Source organism: Pseudorca crassidens, chromosome 19 (genome assembly GCF_039906515.1).
Source record: "Pseudorca crassidens isolate mPseCra1 chromosome 19, mPseCra1.hap1, whole genome shotgun sequence".
In the NCBI taxonomy this organism is placed as follows: Eukaryota; Metazoa; Chordata; class Mammalia; order Artiodactyla; family Delphinidae; genus Pseudorca; species Pseudorca crassidens.
In genome coordinates, this window is record NC_090314.1 from 8,151,304 (window position 1) to 8,177,627 (window position 26,324).

A 26,324-nucleotide genomic window follows, 5' to 3' on the forward strand; every position below is an offset into this window, starting at 1 on the left:
CCACAAGTTGACAAAGTTGATGAAACTTGGGGAAAATTCCCTTTCCTCAGAATTACTCAACTGTGGTGGGTCTCCTTTCACAACTTGTGTTAGTTGATCAAACACACTATTCCACTTTGGATAAGGAAATCGGCCTGTGGCCAATTCGTACTAAAGAGAACACAGAGGAAAAAGCAAAATACACTGGGCATTACTTATTAATCCAGTACTTATTACTCCTCACTGGAAAGGCCACATTGTAAATCTAAACTCCAAGCAAAACTCTTGAAAAAGCCTTGACTCAAATCAAGATCAGGTTGAGGTGCAATCTTCAGAATTATGGCTAAGTGGAAGGGATATTTAGAAATCAAGATAGTATGTCCATATCTGCCACAGGTCAAACATATTTGTGAACTGTATTCTCATCTTTCTCCCACTCTGTTCTGAGGACAATGGAAACCTAGAAACTGTGCTTTTTCCAAGAACTAGGTTTAAGTCTGCAGCATGGCCTAAATGAACCCCATTTTACGTGCACTGACAGGCGACCCCAAACTTATCAGAGATGGCACATGACAGACAGAGCACTATCTGAGAAGATGGTTTTGGAGCTTCTTCCACTGAGATTTGACTTTGTCAGTTTAGTCAAATATTAAAGTACCAGTTTGCACAATGAAAGGAAGGCGAGCAAGCAATCATAAAGCCGTCCTCCGACAGGAAGCTGATATGGGAGGGCCTTCTTCCCCAGAAGAGGCCTCCTGCAGCTCAGCACCGTCTCCACTTGCACCTGCGCCTGTGGGAAAGCAGGCAGGTGGGCACGCACACACACACGCAAATCCACTCCTTTGGCTGAGGTTTCTTTTTGATAAAAATACAAACGCTTGGGAAGAAGTAAACCTCCTTGATTATTCACAGCAATGGGAATTGCTTCATTAGATTCATTCCTGAGAACAGGTTTTAATAAGAGAAGGAAACAGTAGGACACAACATCATAAGGTGAAAGACTTAGGATCTTAGGAGTTAATTTCACACATCTCATAATTTTAAAAATATTATATGAAAATAATGTCTCTATGAAAAATTAAAAAGCAATTATAAGTACTGAACGCCTTGCTTTTAAACAAAGTTTAGCCAGAGGTACTAAAGGAAATTGCTTAAAAAATTCCTATGTTAAAACCTTTCACAGAACAAAATTTTGTTTTTACAATAAAGTAAAAACTTGCTTTTTAAGCATAACTGGCTTGGACGTAGATAGGTATTTCTGAGTCGTGATTACCTCTTACATGCAAACAGTTGTCTCAGTTGTTAGGTATAAGTCTTGCTCCAGTCACCAGACCTAAGATTCCCAAGTTCTGTGTTCTCTCCTGACTAACGGGGAAGGAATCCCCTTTGGTTAGTGGCTTCACGCTGAGAAAAGACTCCACGAGGTGTCTCCCATGTCTGCTCACAAGGGAAACCAGATGGAGTCTTGTGCTGAGCTGAGCTGTCAGCCTTCGTGTCTCTAGACGGAGAATTCATTAGGTGTGGCACAGTGACTCACCAAGGACACTCACAAGGGTGTGTGATCCTCAGGAAGAGGACCTTAGTGCCATATAATGCCAATAAACAAATGGAGATTACTTAACAAGCTACAGGAAAAGTTCACTGCTCTGAACCTGGTGTCTCGGGGCTCTGGGGTCTTACTAAGACAGGAGGAAAAGTTTTGGGTTGCCTACCAAACAGGACACAGCCCCACCTATACTGATGTAAAATTCACATCCAACGTGGAAGAAGCTGCTCTGAGATCAGAAAAATGCCATTCAGCCCTGGTAAAACAGCAAGCACAAGAAAATAAATCTAAAACTTCAAAACAGATTTTGGTAATAAGGAAATCAGCAAATGAATCTGTTTTTAAAATAGAACCAAAATTTCAATCCAGTCCACAGGTGAGACAGTTTATTTCATCATGCTTGTTAGTTACAAACTAAGTAGTCTTCTTACTATTCTCGCTCAGTGTTGTTCTAAGGTAGAACTTTCACTGAGAATTGTCACCGCGGTGGTTCTTGTCCTTCAACAATGGAATTACTTTCAGCATGTGTGACTTTTCTATTCGGTGAATAGAAGATTCCAAGTAGTATATAACTACCTTCATATATATAAGTATGTGCACCTAATACACACACTGTCCACAGTATTACTGGACATACGACTCCTGCTTGAGATGGGGACACAGCTGCACTGCTGCACCGACCGCAGGTGAGCTGGCCTCCCTGTTCCTGCTCTGAGCGCAGTTCTGACTCCTAGTATCCGTGGCCAAGAGATCCAGGGCCACTACATTAAAGAGCCCTAGGCACTTCACAAAACCACAAGGGAAATAATCAACTCTAGCTTGAGTTTTAAGATAAAAACTTGTTTTTCTACACTTGGGGGGCAGGGAGAAATAGGTATATAAAATCAAAGACTAGAAGAGACCGGATATGTTCTTATGAGTGGTGAAAGACTGGTTATGGTTAAATTTTCTTTTATCTCTAAATGTCTTATAACACGACAATGACAAGATTGAGTGAACATGAACATACCAATGTGATCCCCAAACTCCAGACATCAGAGCGGACGTCATATCCTTGTCGTGACGCACTTGGGTCTATTCTTTCAGGCTAAAACACAAAGAGAAATCACCGTCATTCATTACACACACCCTCCAGGAGCAAGTAATGGAAGCAGGAGCTGGGTAGGCAGCCAGAACACCAGCACACTCCTAGAGGAATCCATGTTTAGGGCCAGACTGGGAGTAATAGGAAGCCAATATTATACTGAAAACGAACAGCAAGGAAAGACCCAACTCAACGGCTTCCTCCATAAAGGGAATACAAGCCTAATTTTTCCCCCTAAGGATGCACAAGAGTTTACAAAACTGAAGCTGAGAACAGACAGAGGGAGAAAAGAGGAGGAAAAAGGAAAATCATAAAGAATTACAGGGCCAGATTAGTAGCAAGTAATGGTAAAAAGAAGAAAAAAAAAAGACTAAGTTTTAGAATCTTATCACTTTTTGCTTCAGTGAATAAGGACATACCACAGTATATTTGAGACACAAAAGCAAGTATGAGCTAACTTTATTATAATTGCTCCACTCACTCTTTATCATAAAGCTAAATATCTATACCTTTAAAGATATAGATTTACAGAACTTCCCTGGTGGTGCAGTAATTAAGAATCCATCTGCCAATGCAAGGCAAATGGGTTCAAGCCCTGGTATGGGAAGATCCCACATGCCATGGAGCAACTAAGCCCGTGTGCCACAACTAGTGAGCCTGTGCTCTAGAGCCTATGAGCCACAACTACTGAGCCCACGTGCCACAACTACTGAAGCCCATGCGTCTAGAGCCCGTGCTCCGCAACAAGAGAAGCCACCGCAGCGAGAAGCCCGTGCACTGCAATGAGGAGTAGCCCCGGCTCGCCACAACTAGAGAACGCCTGCATGCAGCAACGAAGACCGAACGCAGCCAAAAATAAATAAATAAATATTTTTAAAAAGATATAGATTTACATCTATATCTTTAAAGATATTTGTCAATTAGTCTAATTGTTAACCAAATTAAGGCATTGCCAGTATCATGATATATTATCCTATCATAAAAACAGCAAAAATCATTTTTAGTAATTTCTATGAAGGGAGCATTTTTACATTTCCTTGAAATAAGGGACCATTATTTACATAGTGTGCCAGGGATGGAAAAGAAAAGAGAGAGAGGCTATCAGTAGCACAGAGCTGACAATGGATCCTTAGCTAAGACTGACAGTAACTGCTGTTGAAAGAAACGTCCAGAGAAGCATAATGGTCACTGTGTTATGTTCTCTGCCTGTCAGCAACAATTACTTTGGAGACCTATGCATTTTGTTTTGAATATGAGTACTGTGTTGCATAAATATTCATTGGAAGCTCTTTACTTTTACTTTTAGATATAAATATAGTTATTTACCTGATAAGATACACATTACATAAAAATCCCAGATAGTCAACCAAGAGAGAAAATACTCCATCCAACAACAGCAGAATACACATTCTTCTCTAGCTCACATGGAACATTCACTAATATAAACCATGATCTGGGCCATAAAACACACTTTATGTTTAAAAAGTGAAATCATGCAAGGCATGTTCTTAGACCACAAAATAATTATATTAGAAATCAATAATAGAAAGATATCTAAAAAATCCCCAAATATTTGGAGATTAAACAACACATGGATCACAAATGTATGGATACCAAGGGGGAAAGGGGTGGGGTGGGGAGGAATTGGGAGAATGGGATCGACACATATACATTATTGATGCTATGTATAAAATAGACAACTGATGGGAACTATATAGCACAGGGAACTCTACCTAATGCACTGTGGTAACCTAAATGGGAGGGAAGTTCAAAAGGGAGGGGATATCTGTATGTGTATGGCTGATTCATTTGCTGTGCAGTGCAGGCTAACACAACATTGTAAAGCAACCATACTCCAAGAAAAAATTAAAAACAGAACACACTTCTAAATAACACATGGATCACAGAAGAAGTCTCAAGAAAAAGTTTAAAAATATTCTGAACTAAATATTAATAAAATGAAGTTACAAAATGAAGTAATCAATGAAATTATTTACTGAAATAATTTCAGTAAATTATTTCACAGTACTCATGTTCAATTTCAATGAAAGTGAAATCACCAAAATGAAATTACCCAAAGTTTGTGGGATGCAGTGAAAGTACTACTCAGAGGGAGACTTACTGCAGTAATTGCATATATTAGAAGAGAAGACAGATTACAAATCAACAGCCTAACTTGACAGCTTTAAGGAAACAGAAAAAGAACAAACTAGACTCAAAGCAAGGAGAAGGAAGGGAGTAATAAAACGTAAAGCAGGGCTTCCCTGGCGGCGCAGTGGTTGAGAGTCTGCCTGCTGATGCAGGGGACGTGGGTTTGTGCCCCGGTCCAGGAGGATCCCACATACTGCGGAGCGGCTGGGCCCGTGAGCCATGGACGCTGAGCCTGCGCGTCCGGAGCCTGTGCTCCGCAGCGGGAGAGGCCACAGCAGTGAGAGGCCCACATACCGCAAAAAAAAAAAAAAATGTAAAGCAGAAGTAAGTGAAACAGCGAACAAAAATCAATACAAAATGTCAAAAGCAGAAGTTGATTCTTTGGAAAGATTAGCAAAATTGGCAAACTTCTAGCTACACTGATCAAGAGAAAGAGAGGGAAGACTCAAATTATTAAAGTCAGAATGAAAGAGGGGATATTACTATTGATCTTACAGAAACAGATGAAATAGACATTCTTTGAAAATGAAAACCTACAAAAATAATGTAGAAATCTGAATAACCGCAAAACTTTTTAAATTTTTAAATGAATCTGTTATTAAAGACCTTTCCACAAAGTCCAGACCCAGGTAAGTTTACTGGTGAACTCTTTCAAACATGCAAGGGAGAAATAACACCAGTCTTACTCAAATTATTCTCAAAACACAGAAAAGGAGGGTATTCCTCTCAATCCATTTTATGAAGCCAGCATAGCCATTTATGAAAACCTGACCAAAACATTACAAGACAATTAATATCCCTCATAAATACAGACACAAAAATTGTTAAAATATGAGCAAATCTAATCTAGCAACATATGAAGTGGTAATATATTATAATCAAGTGGGGTATATCACAGGAAGATAATATGGGCTTAATACTTGAAAATCAATGTAATGTACCATATTTATAGAATGATTTTAAAAGTCATACGATCATCTCAACAGATGTAGGATTAGAATCTGATAAAATTTAACAACTGTTAGCATACTGAGAAGGAAACTTCTTATTTCATAAAATGTATGTAAAATAGCCTACAGCTAACATCATATTTAGTGGTGGAATACAGAACACGTCCTTCCTAATTAATACTGGGAACAAGGCACTGCTTCTATTCAGCATTATATTGGAGTTCCCAGCCAGTACAAAAAGGTAAGGGGGGAAAAGCACGGCTTTTACTCACAAACATTTGGATTTCTACGACTGTTTAGTTAGAAAATCCCTACTAAAATTAATGGTGAAACCAGCAAGATCATAGGACACAATGTCAAAATGTGCAAACCAGCTCTATTTCTCTATAATGATAGCAAAATATTGGGAAAAAGTTAAAAATCCCATTTACAATATTAGCATCGAAAAACATGAATTCCTCAGGAATAAATTCAAAAGGTGCGCAAGAGATCCACGCTGAAAACTATAAAACATCACTGAGAGACAGCAAGAAGATCTAAATCAATGGAGAAACATAACAGGTACTAAAAGACTCAGCAACGTCAAGATACGCACAGTGGAATGGACAAATAAATTGTGGTCTACTGATACAATGCACAACTTCTCCGCAATAAAAAAACTGAATGACTAATACACATAACAGGTTCTAAAAAACTCAGCAATGACAAGATACAGCGGAATGGATAAATAAATCGTGGTCTATTGATACAATAACAACTTCTCTGCAATAAAAAGACTGAACGACAAATACACACGGACAGCATCGATACATCTTCAAAAGAAAGCACACACAAACAAGCACAGACTGTAGGATGGCATTTCTAAAGAACTTGAGGAAAAGCAAACCTAACCGACAGTGACAGAAAATAGGACCAATGATCCTATAAAATATGAGACATATTTTCTATCTTGACTGATGTGGTGATTATATGACTAACTACATTTGTCAAAATTCAAATTGTATGCTTAAAATGGGCACCTATTATTTGTGGTTACAGCGCTAATGTCATTCTAAAACTGCTGTATGTTTATGTCACAAACAGCTATAATGCCTATCATGTGTGTGTTAGAAAAACTTATCCAACACCGGGAAATAAATCCAAAAAAGGATTCCGTTTCCTTTCAGTGTCACAGTGGAGCACCAGCAAGCCTGCCCAAGGACTGTGTAAGTGTACTTGTTTCATTAGGGCCCAGACACTTAAGTTACACAATAACCTGCAGATTTTTGTCAGGTAGGGATGCAAATGATTTCTGTCCAACAACCCCAAAAGTTATTATTTTATTGACCTGGAGATAATTAGCAAATTTATATTTTGATTAGCCATCTTGTTGCAATATTCCTTCTTTAGTGACTGTAAATACAGAATGATGCAAATGTTCTCTGAGCCAGTTTCACTAACCTGTCTGTCCAGTTTTCTCATTAATGAGTTAAATATATTTCTGACACATGTTTGTTCTCTATTTGTACATGTAATATTTTTAATATTTTGAAAAGTATTCTTTGAGAGGAGTGGAGATTTAAGATCCATGAAACTAATTAAAGATGCTGTATCCTAAATCTAAGTCAGAAGTACGGATTTGAAAAACAAAAAGCTTTTTAAAATTAACAAGAGGAAAATATCAACTTAGAGAATAGGGTCTATAATATTAACAAAAACAGCAAAAAAGTAGTAGATAAAACAATTTTATATCCAAAACATATAATTTATAATAAATACACAACTCAAGTTACTTTGTATTAAAGTATACAAAATAAAAACCAAGGAATAAGGAGAAATTGACAATCTCAATATTTTCAAATTTTGAACTCCTCTATTTTTTTATATTAAAATGGCAAAAAAGTGCTGAACAGGGACCTCCCTGGTGGTGCAGTGGTTGAGAATCCACCTGCCTATGCGGGGGACATGGGTTCGAGCCCTGGTCCAGGAAGATCCTACACGCCGCAGAGCAGCTAAGCCGGTGCATCACAACTACTGAGCCCACGCTCTACAGCCCACAAGCCACAACTACCGAGCCCATGTGCTGCAACTACTGAAGCCCACATGCCTGGAACCCGTGCTCTGCAACAAGAGAAGCCACAGCGATGAGAGGCCCACGTACCACAACGAAGAGTAGCCCCCGCTGCTCACTGCAGCTAGAGAAAGCCCGCGCGCAGCAACTAAGACCCAACACAGCCCCCCACCAAAAAAAATTAAAAATAAATAAACAGTTAAAAAAAAGTGCTGAATATAATTATAATACAGAACAGACCCTTTCCAATATTTCATTTTTTAATTGACCATTTATCATGCTAAAAGAAGAATTTTAATATGTCCCAAAAGGCAGAAACGTACGGACTAAAATGCTTTGAAAGCAAGTAATAAGTAAAAAGATTAATATGAATCACTTTGTACTGGTTAGCTATTTGTGTAACAAAGCACCACAAAACTTAACAGCTGACACCAACAGACATTTATTATTTCAGGTTTCTGTGAGTCAGGCTTCAGGGAGCATTTTTGTTGGTGGTTATGCCTCAGGGTCTCTCATGAGACTTCAACTGAGATGTCAGCCAGGGCTGTCGGCCTCACTGGGGCAGGAGGTCTCGTCACCAAGCTCACTCACACAGTACCGCAGGAAGCCTCTGTTCCTCACCACATGAGTCTCTCTGTAAAGCTGCCTGAGTGTCTTCACAACATGGCAGCTGGCCTCCCCCAGAGTGAGCAATCCAAGAAAGAAACCAAGAACGAAGCCACATGCCTCTTTATGACCAACTCTCAGAGGGATGCACTGTCATTTCTGCCACATGCTACTCATGAGAAGTGAGTGCCTAAGTTCAGTCCACACTCAAGGCTGTACTTAGCCACCGCCTTTTGAAGGGAGGTGTATTAAAGAGATTGGACAGATTTTAAAACTACCACATAATTGGTACTTAAAACACTGCAGTAAACAGGTCTTACACCCAACATTTAAAACAACTAAGAAAAGGAAAGTATGTATATGTATACACACGCACACCCACCCACGCATATGTGTGATGCTAAGGAAACAGTAAAATTTCACAGTTTTCAAAGAATTATGGGGACTTCCCTGACGGGTCAGTGGTTAAGACTTCACCTTCCAATGCAGTGGGGGTGCGGGTTCGATCCCTGGTCGGGGAGCTAAGATCCCACATGCCTCACAGCCAAACACCCAGAACATAAAACAGAAGCAATATTGTAACAAATTCAATAAAGACTTTAAAAATGGTCCACATAAAAAAAAAAATCTTAGAACAAAAAAAGAATTATGTATCTTTCCCCAAAGACTCCTGGCCAAGATGGATTTCAACCTCAAAGAACAGAAAACTATACCATCACAACTGTTCTGAGCTCTGGGGAAAATTTTCTGAGCTCAAGGAGGCCAAAGTTATGTTTTTGATTACTAGGTGATCAATACTTTTTTACTGTATGAATAAAATAAGATGAAAATTTTCCCAATTCGATTTTTAAAACTTGCATAGCCCATCTAAAACCTTTACAATGTATACTACAAACCAATCTCAAACATTTTTATGTAGCAATTATAAATATTAATATAGCACATGTAAAAATATATTAAACACATAAACTATGAACCATGTAGGGATTATTTCTGGAATGCCAGAACGGTTCAACCACAGGAAATATATGTTACTATGATGTGTCATATCAACAGCTGCACAGAAACATTTTATCATACACTGAACAAGGCCAAAAAGGCATTTAATAAAATTTAATAGCCATTTCTGATTCATTCTTATTCTCTCTCTCACACACACATTCTCACACACAGATATATACACATACACTTAGTAAACCAGAAAAAGACATTTGCTTTCAAGTCAAGCAACATAAGAATCCTACCATCAATACTGTCATTCAACATTGATACAGTTCTAGGCAAAGCAACAAAAATAAACATGAGAAAAGTAACAAAATATATATGATTATAGGTAGGTAGATAGATATGAGAAAGATCAATAAATATGAGGAATGCTAAGGCAAAAATTACCTGCAGAATGGTACCTTGAGTGCCATCTGAAACCTATTCAAAAAAGAGGTAGGGACTTCCCTGGTGGCGCAGTGGTTAAGAATCTGCCTGCCAACGCAGTGGACACGGGTTCAAGCCCTGGTTCTGGGAAGATCCCACATGCCGAGGAGCAACTAAGCCCGTGCGCCACAACTACTGAAGTCCGCGCACCTAGAGTGCATGCTCCTCAACAAGAGAAGCCACTGTAATGGTAAGCCCGCGCACCGCAACGAAGAGCAGCCCCCGCTTGCCGCAACTAGAGAAAGCCCATGAGCAGCAACGAAGACCCAACGCAGTCAAAAATAAATTAATTTTTTAAAAAAAGAGGTAGATCAGTATTTTGGCTGGTTACAAAATAAACATATCAGTATAAGTAGCTTTCCTATGCATCAGCAGGAATTATAACACTCCAGGTTGAGAAATAACTAATGCCTCTACCTTGCACGTGTCAGTGAGTTTCTCTTACCTCTGAACATGCTATGAGACATACTGAGTTCTATGAGGAATTCGGCTTCCTATTCTTCTCTAACCAGAAACAGCACCACTTACATTATCAATATGTCTACTACAATTGTAAACATACAATCAATTGTAACAGTGATTGTAAACATACAATCAATATGTCTACTACTTGACTGTAGTACCTCCTACAGTCAAGACAGCATATGGGGGTCTAGACGTACAAAAGAGGCCTTCTGAGAACTAACTAAAATATAATGAAAAAACAGTAATCAGAAAAGACCATAAATGCTCAGTGCCAGGCAAGAGGAATACGGTAAGACAATGAAACAGGAGTTCACTGGGATGATTTCGCCAAGTTTCATAGAAGAGCTAGAACTGAGTTTGGTCTTCGTGGAAGAGGAGAATATTCTAGTATGGTGAAACTGCGCGACCAAAGCAGATTCCTTAGTAGTACAGCACCAAAGGGCACAGGCTCTCTGTGCAATGAATGTCAAGCAAGAAGGTTTGGCCTTTGCACTTACTGCCATGTATGGCCTGCATCCAGCATCTCTTGTCTTGGCAATGGAGTCCACAAGCTGTCCACTGATGCCAAAGTCGCAGAGTTTAATATTTCCACTTCTATCCAGAAGAATATTGGAAGGTTTGATATCTGCAAGACACAGATGTCACTCAACGTTCAAGTAATCAAACGAGCTATATTCTAAAGTATTTCAAGGAAAAATACTGAAAAACCTTAGAAAACATAAGTGATCAAGTCCTTAAAATTCAGATAGCTAAGATGAAAAAAATTTTCTGAATGCTAAAAACTCATTATCAAAAAACTCCTCATATTAAATTTAGGCATTCTATAAAGTTTTGTTTTCATCAAGAGACATACTCATTTACTTGTTTCAAATTCATTACTTAACAGTCAAAACATGCAGGATGAATTTAATCTGTAAGAGTAACTAAGCTACTTTACAATACGTGTCAAAGATTATACAACTAAATGCAAAGTATACAAATTATAAACTCACAATTTAGTTAAAGGAGAGCTTTATCTAACTTAGGAAAGTATCCAATCCAGTACATCTAAAAGACCACAAGCTTCGGGATCAAAAAAGCAAAGGTTCAAGACCTGGGCCTGATATTCACAATGTGACCTGGGGCAAGTTCCTGAACTTTCACTTAGCAACCACAATTCCCTCATCTACAAAATATAAGTAATAATTCCTAACTTATAGGATTGTGGAAATGAAAACACCTATTACAGAAACTGAACATTGTTAGTACTCAGTAAATGTATCCACTTAATAATTATTTCTCCTTGAGAGATTTTTCTGATCTTAGATGGCTTCATTGAGTTTCTCCCAACCAACCTTCTTTAAGAGTCATCCTGGAGAAACTAGATTCATTTTTACCATTCTCAGAGTGTGTGTGCTTTCCCGCACACCTGAGAAAGCTGAATCCTTTCCATTTGGTTCTCCAGGTTTTACACAGTCTTGTCACATTGGCCCCTAGGTTATCACCTCCTCCTCACTCACCATCAACTCACTCACTGCCAGTGTGTGCAAATCAGCTAGCTGGACAATTCTCCCTGCCCTTGCTCACTAATTCTCTGTCCCTATCTCAATCCTTCGAGGCATTTAATTGTCCCTGTCATGGTTCCATGAATAAAAAGGACAGAAATAAATATAGGATACAAAAATATCTGTCTGTAACTCAGAAGGGGACCTACAAAAAAATCCAGAAAAGAATGCTTACCATCACTGACACGGCTGACTGCCTATCAAACATCCACTCCTAAGCATGCCATCATCCTTTCTAATGGAACTTTCATTTTACTGAGATCCATCCTCCTCTGTGTACATCTATCCGCACCTCCAAACACGGGGTCCTGATTGGTCTAAGCTTATCAGGGTAGCCTCATGCTCCTTGCCAGGGACTAGTTTAGGTAAGGGCATGAAGGAGACAAGAGAAAATGTGAGAGACAAGTAAGTAAGAGCTCCCTGCTGCTAAGACAGCCACACAAGAAGAGACAGCTTCTTCTTCAAGAGGCTGTTATGCTAGGTGTGACACAGGACCTGCTTTAGTTGTTACTACCCTGAGGATGGAGCCAACATGTTAAGGAGAGCAGAGCCAGAAGAAGGGAGCCTGAGCCCTAATCATATCGTGTTGGAGCCACCCTATCTTTGGACTTACTACGACAGATAATGAGTTTCCTTGAAGTTTAAGCCAGTTAACAGGATTTTCTCTTACTTGTAATCAAAAGCACTCTAATTACAGCAAAAAAAAAAAAAGCTGCCTGATCCTAGCTGGTAAAAAAGACTGCTATAAATTCATCATTTTACTTAGTCACAGGAAAACCAAAGTTATTTTTGAAGCCTTTCCCTTTTATTTAACCTTGGGCAGTGTCTTAGTGCTTTACTGTGATTGGTGAGAATCCCTAAGGTAATTGTCAGATGCCCTAAGGTAATACTCCCATAATTACCAAATATAGACAAAAAAAGGGAGGGAAAAAATCCAAAACAAGAACAAGATGAAGTACAAGAGGAACAAAATAATTTTGTTTAGGGACCTAATCCTATATGATTTTAGGACAAAAGAGAAAATAAGAAGGCTAGCCAAAATTATCTTTAACAAGCATTAAGCCAGGCAAAATTAAATGAAACATTCTGATGTTCGAGGTTAACTAATTGCAGTCGTTCAGGGTCAACCTCAAATAAAAATTACTTAAATCAATGCCCTAATTACTAATCTCTTTAATCACAACCTTAGAGCCCTTTAACCTTAGAATTCAAGGTTTTTCGCATCTCTGAATACGACTGTTTCCTTCCTTCCTGTGTTGTCAGGCTGAATCACACACTGCCATATATCACCTTGGGTTTGTCCACTACAGATTTACTGAGGGTACAGAACTGTGCCTCTTCAAAGCCACTGCCTCACTACCCCGAGTCTGGCATAGTAATAAGACAGAGCAACTACTTAAACTATTTGCTGAATTAAATTCAGGAATCCCACTGTCTCCCAAAAGACAGACACCAAATGTTTGAATCTGGACCTGTGTCTAAATAAGGCCAAGATCACTGTTTTCACAAATACAAATGCTTTAGCGGAATTTCAATGTAAAATACTAATTAAAGAATCTTTCTCAATTTACAAAAATATCCTCCCAAGTAAAGAAGAAACACTTGATAGGGACAGTAGCGTGCCTTTAAAATGATCGAGGGTGCTATCCTGCAGATCCTTCTTTGACGGTCCACAGGTTCACCTTCCTGCCTTATTCGTATAGACAGAGAAACATTAATTATCTATCAGGCAAATGAATAATTATTTTTCAACTAAGCCCCAACATTCTAATAAGTTAGACTGAAATTTATAGAATCCCAAAGGGAAAAAAATCCTAAATTAATAATAAAGTTTTAGGGTACATATAGTATGTTTTGCTAAAAATACAAGTATTTTAGTAAAAGTTATATAATACACTGTAACTTTTAATTTTTTTTCCTATTAAGGAAAAATGTTAATTTCTAGTCTAAAAAAAACAGTTCATACCCACCTCTGTGAATGATTTTCAAGTTTTCTTTTAAGTGGTTTAGTGCTTTCACAGTCTAGGGAGGAAAAAGCAGAGACGGATGGGATAAACAATCAATTTCCTTCTAATCAAATAGCACAATAGCTTACCGTAAAATAACAGCTCGGGTAGCTCTTTGCATTCTTTTGGGCTTAATATTTCAATATTCTGTCCATTTTTTATGTTAGCTGAAGATGCTAAATTATGATTTTAGATATGAAATCATAGTTGCCTTTACACGCCCTTCCCTGACAGCTAAAAAAACAAACAGGTAACTTACAATTTTTTAAATAAGTCATTAAAAAGTTGTATAATCTTTCTCATACCATCGAACTTTTTAGGAACAGATATATTTAGTACAAAAAGGTCCAACAGTCTGGTTCCATTATCAACCCTAAGTTAATAAGTTTTTCCAAATTCTCAGTTTCTCACAATCATTCACCCTCACTGGGTGTGGAGCCTGCAAAGTAATTTTTGCAGAGCCAGAATTTATCCTGTTGTTTGATCACTGCTCATGATCAGGAAATCAAAGATTTCTCCAGGAATAGAGGAAACAGAGACTTGAATTAACATTTCTACAACCTCAAACTAAAAGAGAAGTGAAGCACAGGCCTCCAATTAGAAAGGTCAAGTCTCCGCTGCCATCAAGCTGCTGGATGCAGAACACAAACTCGCAATGCTTCAAACAGCCAGGCTTGTTCATGGGGTTATTAATTAGCAAGAAGAGATTTAACACAAAGTAATTTTAAATATTACGCTTAACAAAAAGGATGATCACCAAGTCTAGAAACACAGGCAAATATATAATAAATGATTTATTAGTATATATTACATATATTGCAATTTAGGATAAAATAATTTTATCTATGTTTTCCAACTTCATGATCATCCTGTCATGCAGTGGTTAACAGCTGGATTCTAGGATCAGACTGCCTGGGCTTAAATCATTTACACTGACAAATATATGAATTTCAAAGCAAATTAATTACTTAATCTCTCCATGCTTTAGATTTGTCATCTGTAAATAAAAAGGGGGTTACACTATTTACCATTGAGAGTTGCTATGAACATAAAATGTCATGAGATCTTGGCCTGACACAAATAAACACTCAGTAACCATGGGCTATTATCATTATTCTACTATTGTTCCATTATAATTATTATGAATAGTAAAAAGTTCCAAGATAAAGCTAGGTTTGGTATACTGAAGAGAGATGACTAAAGTGATCAACATAAAATTTCATACACCTGTCTGAATAATGAAGAAGTTTCTAGTAAAACTTGTTTATACTAGACAGTTTCTTTATAAAATTATATGAAAGGGTATATATCTGAACAGCTCATAAAACATTTAAATTAAGCATTAATTCAGGTAAATAATTTAAAATATTAACATGAGACCTATTAATCTTAAGATTATGACTAGAGTTTAACCTGACTTTTTATATCCCAGTTATACACACATATCTCTTACCACTAAAATACAGTTCAGAAACTGTCTTACTTATTTTAACATTGACCCTTAATGATTAAACAGGATAAACTGACAATTACCAGGCAGACTATACTGGATGTGGAGGATGCAGGAAGAAAGAGGAAATTCATGCAACCAGAATATCTATCTTACAACTTCCTATAAAATTTAGTTTACACATCCACTAACCCAGGTCATGTCATTAGTTCAGATTCTCAGGGGTTTCTAAGAAACTTACTAACTTTATCAAAAAAATTTGTTTTTCTTTCTGTGAAAAAACTGTGAATGACCTTTGTTAGCTAAAAGAACAAGAAAGAAAATGATCATTAATTCATTTTCAAAACTATAAACACGTAAGCAAAACAGTGCCTCTTTTCTTTTTTGGTACTATGCTAAAAGTGATTTGACCAAATTAGTAGTAATGCTGGTTACTGAAATTGCTAGTCAACAATTTAAGTAGTTTAGACAGAATAGCCCAAATCTTAAACCACAGGAAATATACTTAGTCTAAAGAGTTTCAGTTAAGGGATTTCAAGGAGACTGCTGCAATTCTAATTTAAGCGGAACTGTGATAATATAGCCTATTTAAATACAGTTAAAGTAACAAGGGAAAGAGGAACAGAAAATTGCTTTTTCTAGCCTTATTTACAGCACAGTCTATTATGGTTCACTCTGATTTTAATGGAAAGAATACTGTAGTATTTATTATTGAAATGTATGATTTCAATACATACTTTTCAATAATGGAAAGTGTCAATGTAGTATTTTGAAAATTGTTCTTACTACTTGTTGTATTAATTACCCCACAGAAGTGATTTTTGTCTCTTTTCCTATTATAATGATTTTCTAGGAAGGTCAGTAACATTCTGTGAAGGGCATTCAGATGTATGCATTCAAAACTCCAGTAGCATCTTTATGTAAGTATGTATACAAGGAACAATTTGAAAACCAAGTACTTACTGCTAAAGTGATTTTGCCTAAAATTTCTTCTGGAATAACATCATCTAATACACTATATACATATTTGTAAAACTTATCAAACGAGGTAGACATGAGTTCCATACAGATCCAACAGTCACCCTATAAAAAAACAAATATCGGTTATTCTTATACATCTTAACATTAAGTACCACCTTTCCTTTACTTAAAATAGAAATACAATGAGAGAAGAAGCAATCTTTTTTTTTTTTAATTTTTGTTCCTTATTAAAGTGCTGGACAGAATATTCTCCTCATGTTCAAACACAAACTTAGTTGCCCAAATTTTCCCTACTCTTAATTGTAAGAATGGGCATAGTCCTACATAGAAAACCTTTGGACTTTTATAAAAATTTTCAAACTCTGCCATGATTAAATAGAAAAACAGAAAATATGTGGGAAACTGTTCATTCTCACTAACAAAGGAAATAGACTACAGCAATCTTGAGAAACTATATAAACTTCTTAAATTAGTAAAAAAGAAAAAAAATACATAAAGCAAGCCCAATGCCTAAAGTCCTTGCTTAAATGCCACCTTCTCAGTGGCCGACATTGAAAATGCCCAATTCAAAATGCAAGTCATCCCCCTCTCAGCATCCCCTTAACAGCTCTACTCTGTAGAGCCTTTATCATCTTCTAATATAAAATATAATTTACTTATTTATTATGGTTTTCATTGATCTTCCCTATTATAACATATAGTCCACCACGACAGGGGCTCAATAAACATTCCTTAAATGAACAAATGCTGGCTATAATCAAATCAAATCATTCAAAAACTACTGGCAGCACTGTAGAGTGTTTTAAACCAGTTTGAAGGCAATCTGACAACAAAACAAGAGAAATAAAAGTGCCTATACCCTTTGATAGTCATCCCATGACTGGGAACCTAACTTAAACAAATAGCTCATAAATTACAAAAAGAAAAAACAAAAACAAACTAAAAACCTCAACTATCTCACAAGATGAAATGGTACATTATTAAAAGGATCACCTAAAATTAAATTATTTTGAAAACTATACAGTTCATGAGGTATGCATGAGAAAACACAGGCTATAAGCAGATTCCATGTTTATAATGCTGTAAAAGTATGTGCACATATAAACAAGGAATACGAAGTACCTTGGGAGAGTGAAAAGAGCTATAGGGATCATGACAAGAATTATCTTTAAAAAATTTTGCATATGGTTTCTAATTTATGGATCCAGCTATATCCTTAGAGATTTTCTACCACTAACCTCCTTCCCCTAACAACTGACTTGGATTGATCATACGAGAGATCTATGCCCGGTGAAGTAAAATGGCTTGCTCAGAACAGCACTGCTAATTAGCGATAGAGCCATGAACAGAATCCACTTACATAACTCCTTTCTCCTATCAACACCTCCAATGCAAGGACATTTAACTTATATGTAGAGACAGCACATGCTGTGATGACTGCTGAGATGAATAATCCCACTCTTAAAGTAGAACCAGCTGCTGCAACGTCCATGTAGCTCCATGGCTTCACAGAATGCTGATTTGTAAAGCATATCTGACAAAGTGAACTTTCACTTATAGTTATTCCAATCTTTCTTCTTAGGTCTCTTTTTCTGGGTGCTCTTGCAGAATAACCTTCATAAACGACTAACACTATTAACCCAAAACACACACTTGAATTTATTTCAATCTAAAGATACCATCTCAATAGATTTACCAGGATTTTTTAATTAGAGAAAAGGATAGCACATTTAACTCACCTACTTAGGAAAACAGCGAGGAAGGAACTTAACTTCAGTAATATAGCAAAGTGGGACAATCACTGATTAAAGTGTGAAGGCCTGACTTACTCATCCAGGCTCTCCCACTCTCCACTTATATAAGCTTGGGCCTCATTAACTCCTAACGATGAAATGGGATTGCCCCACAATCTTCAATGGAATATGATAAAGATCAAACGAGTTAACATATGTAAAGCACAAAGTAAAGCGCCTGGCAGCTGCTAAAAACTAGAGTTAAGAAAATGAGGGGAGAAGGGGAAAGGGTGGAAAAATAGGAAAGCAACCAAAAGAGAAGGAAAGACAAAGGAACAAGGGAAATAAAGGTGAGAAGTAAACTGAGGTGAGAAGGGCAGATACAAAGGAGCAATTAGCTCCAGGGCGGGAAATCTTTGTAGTTTCTAAGGCACATAACCTAATGTAAATGTATTTCTTCTAGCAGTTCCTTTTGGCCATAACTGAGAATAGACAACAGCAATAAGCTGCGTTAAAAAAAAAAAAAAAAAGGAATGGTTTGAGCTGCCTCAAAAGCAGTGACAGCAACATTACTTTCACATTCAAGCAAAAGACAGACAACCACACAATTGAAATACAAAAATAAAAATTACTGAATATGGATTTACTGAAAAGGAAGGTGGAGGATAATGAAACTGAACTACTAAGATCAAGATAAGGGTTTCAGAGACAACATCCAGATAAAACCAATAACATAACTTTTATACCAACAGGAACAACTTAGAAAATAAAATGTTTAAAAAGACACCACTGGGCTTCCCTGGTGGCGCAGTGGTCGAGAGTCCGCCTGCCGATGCAGGGGACACGGGTTCGTGCCCCGGTCCGGGAAGATCCCACATGCCGTGGAGCGGCTGGGCCCGTGAGCCGTGGCCGCTGAGCCTGCGCGTCCGGAGCCTGTGCTCCGCAACAGGAGAGGCCACAGCAGTGAGAGGAGGCCTGCGAACCCAAAAAAAAAAAAAAAAAAGACACCACTCACAGTAGAAAGAAAAAAGCACCTAGGAATAATACATCTAACAAATTAGCCTAGCCAGACTAATCAGGAAAAAATAGAGAAGATACAAATTACATCAGGAATGAGAGAGAGAGGGAGGTAACATCACTGTAGATTCTACAGATATTATGATGATAATATTGGGCTATTATGAATAACTTTATACCAATTAATTTGACAGTTTAGATAAAAGGCACAAATTTCTGAAAATAAAATCAAACTACCAAGTATCACTCAGGGAGAAACAGATAACCTGAAGAGAACTCTTTGAAAGAAAACTGAACTGCAAAATAATTATGCTGAGTAAAAGACGACAAAAAAAAAAAAGGAGGGGATACATGCTGTATGATTCCATTTACATAAAATTCTAGCAAATGCAAACTCATCTACAGTGGCAGAAAGCAGCTCTGCAGTTGCCTGAGGATGGCGACAGCAGAGAGGAAGTGTGTATAACCTACGGGACACAAGGAAACTCGTGAGAGGTGGGTATGTTCGTGACCTTGATTATGGTGACAAGCCACACGTGTGTACATTTGTTCCAACATATCAAATTGTATATTGTAAATATGTGCAGTTGATTTCCAATTTTACCTCCATAAAGCTGTACTTAAAACCTGCCGGGGTGGGGAATGAAGGGGAAAGGACAACGTGAGCAGAAGTAGGGGTAGAAAGGGAGGAGGTGACTAAATTTGGCTAATATCACTGCCTTTTTTGTGTGTTTTTTTTTTTTGCGGTACGCGGGCCTCTCACTGTTGTGGCCTCTCCCGCTGCGGAGCACAGGCTCCGGACGCGCAGGCTCAGCGGCCATGGCTCACGGGCCCAGCCGCTCTGCAGCATGTGGGATCTTCCCGGACCAGGGCACGAACCCATGTCCCCTGCATTGGCAGGCGGACCCTCAACCACTGCGCCATCAGGGAAGCCCTATCACTGCCTTTTACATAACCTGATGAACTCCTATAGTCACAGATTACTCAGAACAGTATTTCCTACACTGGAGTTTCCCCAACCTCAAAAGATATCTTAAATAAGGGATTCCTTGCTATTAAATTCTGAAAATGTATATATTAAAAGACATTTTAAAAGTGCTTCTAAGTCTCAGTATTGATAACATAAATAGTAGGTCTGGCCTTTATGTAAGCTACAGGCTAAAAGTCACTTTCATTATTCAATACTGTCAAGCTCTTTTTTCCCTGTCTACCAATTCTGAAAATGAATTTAGAAACCTGTGCAATTAGATGTCTTAATAAATTATCTAAATAAAATCCAAGTTGTATTTTCGACTTCTTATCCTCATTTAGTTTCATCCTAGAAAGAAGTATACACACGGTTGGAGACAACAGCAATAAATGAGTTACCAACTTCAGTATTAAATGTTATTTATTCACTGCTCCAAATAAAGTTATGGAACTTTCAGAGGCTCAATATTACCCAATGGCAAGATTAACCTCTACACTGTTGCTGCCAAGAAGAAGAAAAATAACATCTCATGGCTCCGTGATTGTTGGTTGACTGAATCAGACCAAGAGCTGATGTCCTGTGGTCATATAAATTATGTGAAATTAAATACTCTGGAGGCTTTTCACAGGGATGGGAGTTACAAGCATTCGTCTCTCTCACAAGTCCTGAATGCGCTCATTCATGTCCAGTCTTTTCCTTTCATAAACCCAGAATTCTGTGTCTATTATCAAAACTGAAGGTGGGGCTTCCCTGGTGGCGCAGTGGTTGAAAGTCCGCCTGCCGATGCAGGGGATGCAGGTTTGTGCCCCGGTCCGGGAGGATCTCGCATGCCGCGGAGCGGCTAGGCCCGTGAGCCATGGCCGCTGAGCCTGCGCGTCCGGAGCCTGTGCTCCGCAACGGGAGAGGCCACAACAGTGAGAGGCCCACGTACCGCAAAAACAAAACAAAACAGAAAAAAACAAAAAAAAAACCCTGAAGGTCATGTCAACAAAAAAGGATCCTTTTCTTTTAAGTGATCTAGCTCAAAAATCTTTCTCCAAACCATTATTAAATAAATGTTTATTATTTTTAACCATTGTAACTTCAGGAAAGTTACAACTTTGACTATGCACTCTTCAAGGTGAACTTTCTGCTTCTAAAACTGCATTATTCAGAAAGTACCTATTACTTCCTGCATTCTAAGATCTAAGGGGGGCAGGGGGTGGCTTCATGTTCAGCCTAACTAGGCATTTTGTGACTTAACACAACTTACTTGTATAGCTCCTGACCCTTCATCTTATCATACTCAAAAACTGCAATGTTTAAAAAGTAGATTATTTCTTAAATGAAGCTCAAGTTCTTTATCCCTGGACCACTTGTGGTATAACAGAACAGTGAGATTTTTGTCTCTGAAGTCCTGTCCGTGACACTTCTTGGCTGTGTGACTTTCGTCAAATTAGTACTCATATCTCAGTTTCCTCCCTGGGAAGAGGGGATAATACCACCAACCTGCCTGAGACTGTTGTGAAAGTAATAAATGTGGAATCTATAGAGCATTCAATGGATGTTAGTGCTTCTAGATGCATATCTCAATTCCAGTCAACCTTCCTGAGATATGAAACTGAATTTTACCCAGCTATTCATAAGGAATCATAATGATCCTGTTCAGATACTATTCCAAGCTTTTTGTTTCCAGTAACTTTTCAATCATGGATATCACTCTGCTTTCTTTTCATAAAATCAGACTTCACACTATCTAGCCTGGAGCTATATATTTAAATGTTGCTTAAGTGAATTATCAAGTAAACGAACATGAGAAATAAACTGGCATTCTTGAGCACTGTGGAGGTGAATTAGGGCTGAGATAGAGCCCATGAGAGTCTACGGAGACAGTGAGCACAGCATGAAAAAGCTGACTGTGGCATCCAGTTAGGAGAGAAAATCTAGTCCATTCCAGATAACTACTGCTCTTCATGAGATGTGAAGAGTAGTGTGGCCAGGGGATTTATGATTATGAAGAAGAAATTCATGGTTTGGGGGAAGAAGGGAGGAGGAGATGGCAAGATTCCTGTGCAACATGAAGAAAGTTCCAGATTCATGATCTTACAAACAGAATAACAGTATATAATACTTCGGTGCAGGATACAGTTACCTGCCTGAGTACATGACTGTGTGCGCTGATGTGATGTAATACTATGTGACATGGGGAAGAAAGTTAACAAATTCAACAGATCTGGTCATAAAAATGAACACTCAAGTCAAAAAAGTACAAGGACAGGAGGAGAAAGAAGCTATGTGAGTCTAAGACTAATAGTGATTAATTAGTGATTCAACAAAGGGATGGGCTCTATCATGAAGGAGAACGCTTCTGGTTAATAGAGTTATCTATTAAGAGCACAGAAAAATAAATAATATTTCAGGATTGGGTGAAGAATTAATCGACAAACCTCTAAGGTCTTCTCCAATGATAAGATTTCATATCTTTCTACTCAGTGTAACATTCAGTCCTGTCCTACAACATAATATTTTTTAAGTCAATAACGCTAACAAAAGCCCCAAAACGACACCCTCTGCGATCCAGTCCCAAAAAGAAGGGCAGGGTGGGATGCAGTTTTTCCTCACCAGTTCATAACAAACCCACCAGTACCAGCTCATCCTAACATTTTCAAAATGATAATGGCTTTTTTTTTTTTTCCGGTACGCGGGCCTCCCACCGTTGTGGCCTCTCCCGTTGCGGAGCACAGGCTCCGGATGCGCAGGCCCAGCGGCCACGGCTCACGGGCCCAGCCACTCCGTGGCACGTGGGATCCTCCCGAACCGGGGCACGAACCCATGTCCCCTGAATCGGCAGGCGGACTCCCAACCACTGCGCCACCAGGGAAGCCCTATAATGGATATTTTTTTAAGAATATTTAAAATGCTTAAGAGTTCAGTTCAATTCCCATTCACCTAACTAAATATCACAAGTGTGTGATAACTGTCCAGGACACCATGAAGTATCTGATTCACTGACAGCTCCACCTTTACTTCCTGACCCCAACTCACTTCCCTGCTTTAGGGAGTGGTGTGACTGGAAATGAGCAAGTGCACTGACAGCTGCAGGCAGAAGTGATATCCTCCTGTAGCAGGATACAGGAGAGTCAGAGACCAAAAGAGATATATGATCCTGACACCAAGAAACTGAAGTTCTAGCTTCTACATAAAAATCTGGATAGCAGAATTAGATAAAAGAAATTCTACTGCAGCTGTTAATTTCCATGTCTGATGAATTTTATTGAGGATTGTGGGTGGACACAAATAAATGCTTATGCTAAATGCAGATACATTTGATGACAGAAATGAATGAAAGTTTAAAAAAGGGGTCGGGGAGGACTCAGGGAGCTCAAGGACAAAAGGGATAGATCTAAATACAGTAACATATTTAGAAGCCAGATGACTTGTGCCAGGTTCTCAAAAAACAGAAAATATTTACATGTGAAGAAGGAAATATGGAATTCACAAATGACAGCCATAAAATACTTAATTAACTAATATAATTAAAGTATGAAGTTCACCCCTTAACCAAAGGAACATGAATGGTAGAAATTAATGTGTAAATTATCATGGCGATACATTAAAATGCTGAGAAATCAATGTATTACTAATGTACGGCATTTAACTGAAGATTGGAATCAAATCCTGCCATCCTCTTACTCATTCCAAGTAGACGTCCACTTGTCAGCTAAGACCCAAGCTTAGGTTTATTCCTACCTCTCTGAAGAGTGCACCATAAAACTGAACAATGTACGGGCAATCACTACTTCGCATCACTACATCCAAATCCATGAGAAGTTGTTTTTGCTCTTTTTCATCCACTGTTGACCGAATTCTCTGGAAAAAAATGACAAAAGATGTCACAAAAACATAAAACAACTTTAGAAACCAAAGAAAAACCACTACCACAAGACTAAAAATTCCAAGCAGACTTCACAAATACTAACCAGACATAAAAATTATCATCTTCCTTATACTTTACAAGAATAATTTTATCACAGAAAAACAAAACAGCACTTAGAAAAAAATTTTTTTGACAAAATAGCACGTAGGAACTCTTTAAGGGACACAGGGCTTTTTAACCACAAGCATTCACTGATGATGATGGAAGGAATGCCCTGCCGGCAAATATAAAGAAAATCTTAACAAGCCATCCTCTAAACAGTTTACGTTGAATAATTATCAGTAGTTTCATACATACTTTTAATCACTATTTCAGAATTGTATGGAATCTGGGCATTCAACGCAAGAGCAGCCCTCTTCACTCCCTGGCATCCTTACGCCTTAGCATCCTCCTTCTTTAGAGATGGAAAATAGCCCAGAACAGGTAAAAGTGAGAACTAGCATAGGGGCAGCACACAGACTATGACCCATGTCTCCCAAATCCTGTACTGGTATCTTCCCCCTTCACCACGCTTTCTGTATGTTAAAAACAAAAAGTTCTACCTGACTCTCCAACTCGTGAGTCAGAATGCAGGGCAGCATAAACATGTGGAGGAAAATCTAAAAATGAGGAGACAGACGGCTGTTTGTCTGCTCCTCAGATGATGAGGTCCTCCCCTGTACATTGCAGACCTGGGGTATATCCCCAACCCACCTGTAAAACGACGACTCTGCACAATTCTAAAAGACTCCCACAAAAGATAAGGGTCCCCAGCCCTGCCACCCACCCAGGAACTGCACAGAACATGGAGATGTTCAGGGCGACAGCTCCCACTGCACTAGAGACAGGAAAGAATCAAGTTCAGACAGTGTAAAATATTAATAATGAAGTTACAGTTTAATGACAAGGCATGCAAACAGCTCTGTTCTCATAAAAAAAGTTCACAATGTCACACCGCGCCACTGTGTACAATACATAGCACATACTTACAAGGCAAGTTAGTATCAAAAAATATACAAGGTGGCATTTTGTCTTCCAAAGACTTCAAGGTATCTGTCCTCAATGTTCTTGAAAGGGTGAAGGCAGTCAATTAAACTCTTGAACCCATTTTACGGAAGAGAAGCCAGAGGCACAGAGAAATACAAAAGATGTATTCCATGTGACACGACAATAAGCAGGTGTATAAGGAATAGAAGTAGGTTCTCCAATTTTCATTTTTCCCACACTAAATGAGGAATTCCACATATTCCAAATACAAATTTAATTTTGCAACTTAAAATTTACAGCCTGCTAGCTACAGTACTTCATACCAAATAAAATTTACTAGCTGGCATCCATCTTGTACATACTGATTTATTCCAAACTTTCACACTGAATATCCTGCCCAGATAAATAAGAAAAAAATAAGAAGAATGAAAAATAAAAACAAGTAAGACTAGTACTTTTAAAATTAAGAAAATCCCCCCCTCCCATTTCTGTACTTTCATAGTTTGGAGATTAATAATTTTGCTTTTAAATCAATATCGGCATAATGTCTGCTCAAAAGGGATAGTTTTAAAAAGTCAAATTAGCCCAGAGATGTAATTTGTATTTGTTCAAAACATGACACTGAAATTTTTGTAAACATTTTAATTACATTAACTTCTGTTTTAAAAAAATATAACTTTAAAAGTGTAGCTGTGAAAATACTAATTTGGGAACGCTATTATTTTTAAAAGACTTAATAATCCTATGTATCTAAACTTAAAAGACAAAGAACTGGTAATTAGAGACAAACAGGGAAGAAAAAGCAAATGATCCTCTGGTTGCGGAAGATTTCTACCTACTAAAGAATTCTCACTATTAATAGATTAAAAATTTTTTTTTCTACTTTTACTATTTTTCCTTATTTACAAGTGTACTAACACACACACTTATAAAACACTATTTTAAAAGATGCCCTCCTTTCTAGTTTATTTTTTGTTTCCCTAAACTGGTTATATGGTTTTCTAAATTTACAATAAACCTCAGTAGTTATCATCAATAACTGACTCTTGGGGACCAGTTTCTAAAAACACTGCTGTTGCTACAGAAAGGATACATGTTACTGTGTGAACTGGAGACCTAACTGAAGTCCCAGCATCTAACTGATGTAATAGGATTATTACTAACCATACTGGAGAGAGAGTTCCTGGCACAGCTGTAATCTCTGAGATCGTCAGCATGGCAGGAAAATCTGTCTATCTGTAAAATATTCTTTAATGCCATTGCTAGCATGAAAGAGAACATGGGGGGGCTGCTGGATGGCCTACTGCTCTTAATGATGCCTGTCCCCACCTCCTCACGCTTTCTGAGCATCTCGCCCAAGAGATGGGCGTTGGAGGACTAGCTGCTGGTACTGCATCTCAATTGTTTAAAACAGAGCAAGTACAGCTAGCTCTGAATTATACTGATACTAAAGTTTTAGGGTCGTATTGTAACCTTTAT

General features: G+C 38.1%; 1 protein-coding gene across 4 annotated transcripts in view; it reads right to left on the reverse strand.

The window, feature by feature from the left end:
- Positions 1–26,324, reverse strand: part of MAP2K4 (mitogen-activated protein kinase kinase 4) — a 104,842-nt gene that overhangs the window by 7,999 nt on the left and 70,519 nt on the right. For all 4 annotated transcript variants that reach the window (XM_067715999.1, XM_067715997.1, XM_067715998.1 and 1 more), the window contains 6 exons: positions 23,693–23,812; positions 16,226–16,345; positions 13,777–13,828; positions 10,760–10,887; positions 2,535–2,612; positions 2–150 (listed from right to left, as the gene is read on the reverse strand). In XM_067715999.1, coding sequence (XP_067572100.1) covers positions 2–150; positions 2,535–2,612; positions 10,760–10,887; positions 13,777–13,828; positions 16,226–16,345; positions 23,693–23,812 — 647 coding nt within the window. The remainder of the gene's footprint in view (position 1; positions 151–2,534; positions 2,613–10,759; positions 10,888–13,776; positions 13,829–16,225; positions 16,346–23,692; positions 23,813–26,324) is intronic.